At 35.4% G+C, this 5,100-nt stretch overlaps 1 protein-coding gene across 1 annotated transcript; it reads left to right on the forward strand.

Moving 5' to 3' along the window:
* The first annotated feature begins 653 nt into the window (after positions 1-653).
* LOC126679021 (embryogenesis-associated protein EMB8) lies at positions 654-4,603 on the forward strand. The gene is made up of 8 exons (XM_050373957.2): positions 654-1,138; positions 1,224-1,352; positions 1,450-1,581; positions 2,252-2,394; positions 2,482-2,579; positions 2,703-2,797; positions 3,663-3,716; positions 4,336-4,603. The coding sequence occupies exons 1-8, from the start codon at positions 713-715 to the stop codon at positions 4,492-4,494; spliced, it is 1,236 nt and encodes a 411-aa protein (XP_050229914.1). The 5' UTR covers positions 654-712; the 3' UTR covers positions 4,495-4,603.
* Positions 4,604-5,100: the final 497 nt, after the last annotated feature.

Below are 5,100 nucleotides of genomic sequence, written 5' to 3' on the forward strand. Positions count from 1 at the left end.
TAAAGATTCTTAAATATTCTTAAATATTAATTGCTATATATTTATGCTTTGAGATTTTGTAGGAGATTTTGATTTTTTTAACCATTTTTTTCCTTTTTTTATAGTTGACAGTAATTCTCAAATATCATAAAATTATTTGTGCAATTTAAAAACTTAAAAAACATGTCATCAACTTTTTTGGTCAACAATAAAAATCTAATTAAGTATAGTCATGTAGGGTACTTATTTAAAGAAGCCTCATTTAAATGGCGTGTCATTATGTGATAGGCTTACTCCACGGATGACGTGGTAGACTGAGTCTACCTAAGAATTTCTCATGAGAGATTCTTAGATAGACTCAGTCTACCACATCATCCGTAGACTAACCTATCATATTATGACACGTCATTAAAATAGTGACACTATTGTAATTTTATTTATTACTTATTTACACTTTTGGATAGTAATATTACGATAGTGCCATTATTTTAATGACGTGTCATAGTGTGATAGATTTAGTTTACGGATGACGTGCTGGACTGAGTCTATCTAAGAATTTCTCCATGTTACTGATTGTACACTGGTCGGATCCAACATGGAAGAAAAAGGAGCAATCCAATCCAACCCAGTCCGATCCAATTGAAAGCCCATTTGTAACAAACAAAATTCAACTGCCTTGCAACAGCCACTCCTTTCGTCAGCTCTCGCGCTAAAGTTAGCTTTCGTCCTGTATATGGCATTGGCAGCCACCAATGCTTCCTTTCGCTCTCTCGCCATTTTCTCCACTACCACTTCCTGTCGCCACCATCCAGTCTCCTCCGTCCGCCTTTTCACCACCACAATGTCAATCTCCTCCTCCTCCTCTGACGGTGACAGCAGAACTCCTCCTCATCACCACCCGTCGCTGGAAGTCATCGGCGGAGCACGTGACACCTATCTTCCAATTCTGAAAAACTTAGACCGTCCCTACAACCCTTTCCCTCTCCTCGGTCATAACCGTCACTTCGAAACTATTTTCGCTTCATTCTTCCGCACCACTCCTTACGTCCGTTACAAACGTGAGTGTCTCCGTACCAAAGACGACGGTTCCGTCGCTTTAGATTGGGTTGCTGGTGACAGCCGACGCTTGTCTCTTGATTCTCCGATCCTCATTTTACTGGTTTGTTTTTATAATCTCTCATAATTGACCTGCAATTTTTTCAATTAAGATAATTAAGTAATTTAAAATATAAAATTGCTTGCAGCCAGGCTTAACAGGAGGAAGCGAAGACTCATACATAAGGCATTTGTTAGTTAGAGCGAGAAATAAAGGATGGCGCGTCGTCGTTTTCAATAGTCGAAGCTGCGGAAATAGTCCTGTTACTACTCCTCAGGTCTAATTGTACAATTTATGTATTATTTTCATTTTGTGCGAGTTTCATTTATTGTTTGAGTTGTTAAAAAATATTGAAAAATATACTGATAATGCAGTTCTATTCGGCTTCGTTTCTAGGAGATATGTACGAAGTAGTGGCTCATGTTGCAACTAGGTATCCAATTGCTAATTTATATGCAGTTGGCTGGTCTCTTGGTGCCAACATTCTTGTCAATTATTTGGGTCAGGTATGATATCATTTATGCAGGAAAACTTTGTGTTCTTACTAATTGTGTATATTAAAGGCATCATTTGATCAGTTAACCTCTCGTCAAATGTATGGATATATTTATATAAACTATTGTGTTCTCTTTTTATATGGTTTAAGTTGGGTCCCTGAGGCCAAATTTTTATCAGCTTACCATTAGAGTTGGTTTTTTCCTCACTCTATCACCCAGGATTTGTTTCCCTTGGCCAGCTGATAAATTCTGAATGGAAAGGCCGAAGATGGAGGTGCATTGTTAAATTAGCTGGGAGTGAATTAGTTGAAATGCAAATAAAGTTGATCATCAAATAGGTTTTATTTTTTTTATAATTCAGTAGAGCTTCATCTTCCGTTATAAGCTAAGAAGAAGATTTGTTTGACATGGGAGGACCATAGGATACTCCGTTGCTGTTGTTATGAATTAGCGTTGGTGTAATAGGAATCTGAGGTTTGGCCCAGTTTAAAACTTTCATTGTGTTTATAGTATCTCCGTGACAATGATATATTTACTCGATTCAAGACCTGAGCAGATAATTTTAGATGGGTAATTTATGTTGTGGCTTTGATGGTTTTTTCCCCTCTTGCTATTCTGTCCATTTTAATTGTTCTGCTGTTTCTATGTTATATGTCTTTGATAATTTTTTCACTTGCAGGAATCTCAAGATTGTCCTCTAAATGGTGCTGTCTCTCTGTGTAACCCTTTTAACTTGGTTATTGCAGATGAGGACTTCCGCAAGGGCTTTAACACTATATATGACAAAGCTCTCACAAGATCTCTTCTTAAAAGTTTCCGGAAGTAATTATGTGATACATTTCTTTCTTCTTCATCTCTTTTCCACTTTTTCCTTCTTAGAGATGAAACCATTGTCAATTGTTTATGCAGGCATGCTAGTCTTTTTGAGGAGCTGGAAGGTGAGTTTGACATCCCATCAGCTGCCAATGCCAAGACTGTAAGGGAGTTTGACCAAGGACTAACACGTGGTATATGATCCTTCTACAAGTAATTTTCATTTTTTTTTCATGCTTTGTGGTCATTTGGGTGGATATTGTAAATGACATGCCTTTATTCACAGGCTCACAACATTCCTTTATAAAATTTTGCAGTTTCATTTGGTTTTAAGTCGGTGGATGATTACTATTCTAAGTCGAGCAGTTCAGATGCCATCAAAAATGTGCACAGACCTTTGCTTTGTATCCAGGTAGTACACATATGAGCGTCATACAAGATCAATATACTTATCCCGAGCCCTATGACCAACTTTGAGCTACATGTGGCAAATTTGAACTATTGTATTTGTGATCAAGCTGCATGACAATATGAATTCTAGGAAAATCTATTTGCCAATTCTCTTTGCAGAAATTTCATTAAAAATCCTGTAATTGGTTTATGTGATTTGGCCTTTACTTCTTTAGAACTTCCGTCTCCAGCGCTCATTTTTTCTATTAGGTATAACTGTAAACTAAGTACTTAGGTCTATGTAAAGGATTGATGTGCTTAATTTACCTTGCTGCCTATGATCGTTTCATAACATACTTGGAAATTTCAAATTAATTGAGGACACGCTGGTGCAGAAGCTGCTTTTAGTCGTGCTGTTGTTGTCAAGTTGAATTGTGTGTTCTGGAGAGGGTGCTAGATTAAGAGCTTAACAATGAAATAGCTGCTTCTTCTCTAGTCCCAACCCACATAATTTTGGTCAAGGTTTCGATAATGATATATAGATAGATAAGAATGTCGACATTGATTATAGAAATAAAATATTGAAAAAAATCTGAAAGAATTATTTGTAAAACATGAGGTATCAATTAATATATTCGTAAATTCTTTTAAATTTCAAAATCGAAATCATGAAATATGGTATGGAAACAACTAAAATATATTAGATAATTAATCAATGGGTCAAGATAAAAATTTACACTCTCCGTAGTCTGTTTTATGCTAGAAACGATGTTTATTGTCTATGCTAGGCAGTCATAGAATTGCACTTCACATGCCATGTGAAGATTTTTTTTTTCCTATTTATTTTGTAGGTTTGACCTGTATTAAGTTACTATATTAAATTGCAGGCTGCTAATGATCCGATTGCTCCTGCAAGGGGAATTCCTCGGAAAGATATAAAGGTATGCATGGTACCCTCTGTCAATTAATCATACGATGCTTTTCCCTTGTTCTATGCTTTGGTCCATTATGCTAAGATAACTTCACTTCATTTATTTGTATGGACCATTATGCTAAGATAACTGCACAGCACTTCATTTCTTTGTATTGATTTTCTTTTTTAAGTAACCATTTGTCTCTAGTCTCCAATGTCCAATCAGTGCTGCTAGAGACTCTGTCTCTCTGGTCCATATTTTTTAGGGTTAATTGCAAAAGAAATCATGAACTTTAGCATATTTTGTAATTACAATATGAACTTTAGAGTTTGGCAATCGCGGACACGACAAGATTACTTATTCTTTAATGATCTCTTTTCTCTGTGTCATTGCCAAGATTTAAAGTTCTTATTATAATTACAATATACGTTAATTGCATTTCACCCCTTTTTTAATCCAAATTGTTCCTTTGTAATTTCATCCTTGCTCGCAGTACATAAGATAGCAATCCAAAGTTCTTTTGCATACAAGCCTGGATGGCTGATCCACCAAATTAACTTGACTTTATTCTTAAGAGTTGATGAATAGATTATGTCTCACCATCAATTTTTATCCTTTTGTTCAATCATATAACCCATTTTCGCAGGACAATCCAAATTGTGTGCTGATTGTGACACCCAAAGGTGGCCATCTAGGGTGGATTGCAGGTGCTGAAGCTCCACTTGGTGCTCCTTGGACGGACCCCCTAGTGATGGATTTTCTTGAACATCTTGAGAAAGGTGCATCTCAATCCGCAGGTGCATAACAGTCCATTGGGAACATGCATAAGGTCGAAGTATGACTAGCGAATTGTCAAATACACATTTGCTTTGCATCCTTTATATATATATATATATATATATATATATATATATATATATATATATATATATATATATATATATATATATATATATATATATATATATATATATATATATATATATATATATATATTCACGCATTAGTAATGCGATAGCATTTGATAACTGTTATGCTAATATCTTGTGATTCTTGTGGCTATCACATTGTTTGACTTTACCAGTGTTGCCTCCAATATGATCATTATTTTGAACATGTCCACACTATGAATTTATGTACGACACTTACGCTCCTAGTACACATGATTGATAAAGTTCCTCATTAATATTATCCTAGTTTTTTCGAAATTCAGAGGTGAAATTAGCATTCCTAGCTCTAAAACTTGGTCTGCAAACTATAGAAATGGCGTTCATTATGTTTGTCATCTGATTATTTGGAATTGAGGTGCCTATTATCTTTCATTTACTTATTCCTCTCTGCTGAGTATGTGCCTTATTGTCCTTTTGTATTGTACCTGTGGAAATGGAAAATCATGGGGCCCTTTTTTTTT

The sequence above is a fragment of the Mercurialis annua genome, linkage group LG4 (genome assembly GCF_937616625.2).
Source record: "Mercurialis annua linkage group LG4, ddMerAnnu1.2, whole genome shotgun sequence".
In the NCBI taxonomy this organism is placed as follows: domain Eukaryota; kingdom Viridiplantae; phylum Streptophyta; class Magnoliopsida; order Malpighiales; family Euphorbiaceae; genus Mercurialis; species Mercurialis annua.

Excerpts from the sequence above, each read along its gene's own strand:
- LOC126679021 (XM_050373957.2), top strand. The coding sequence starts at position 713 with ATGGCATTGGCAGCCACCAATGCTTCCTTTCGCTCTCTCGCCATTTTC. Across the intron at positions 1,353-1,449 it reads GTCCTGTTACTACTCCTCAG|TTCTATTCGGCTTCGTTTCT; the intron begins GTCTAATTGTAC and ends CTGATAATGCAG. Across the intron at positions 1,582-2,251 it reads TTGTCAATTATTTGGGTCAG|GAATCTCAAGATTGTCCTCT; the intron begins GTATGATATCAT and ends TTTCACTTGCAG.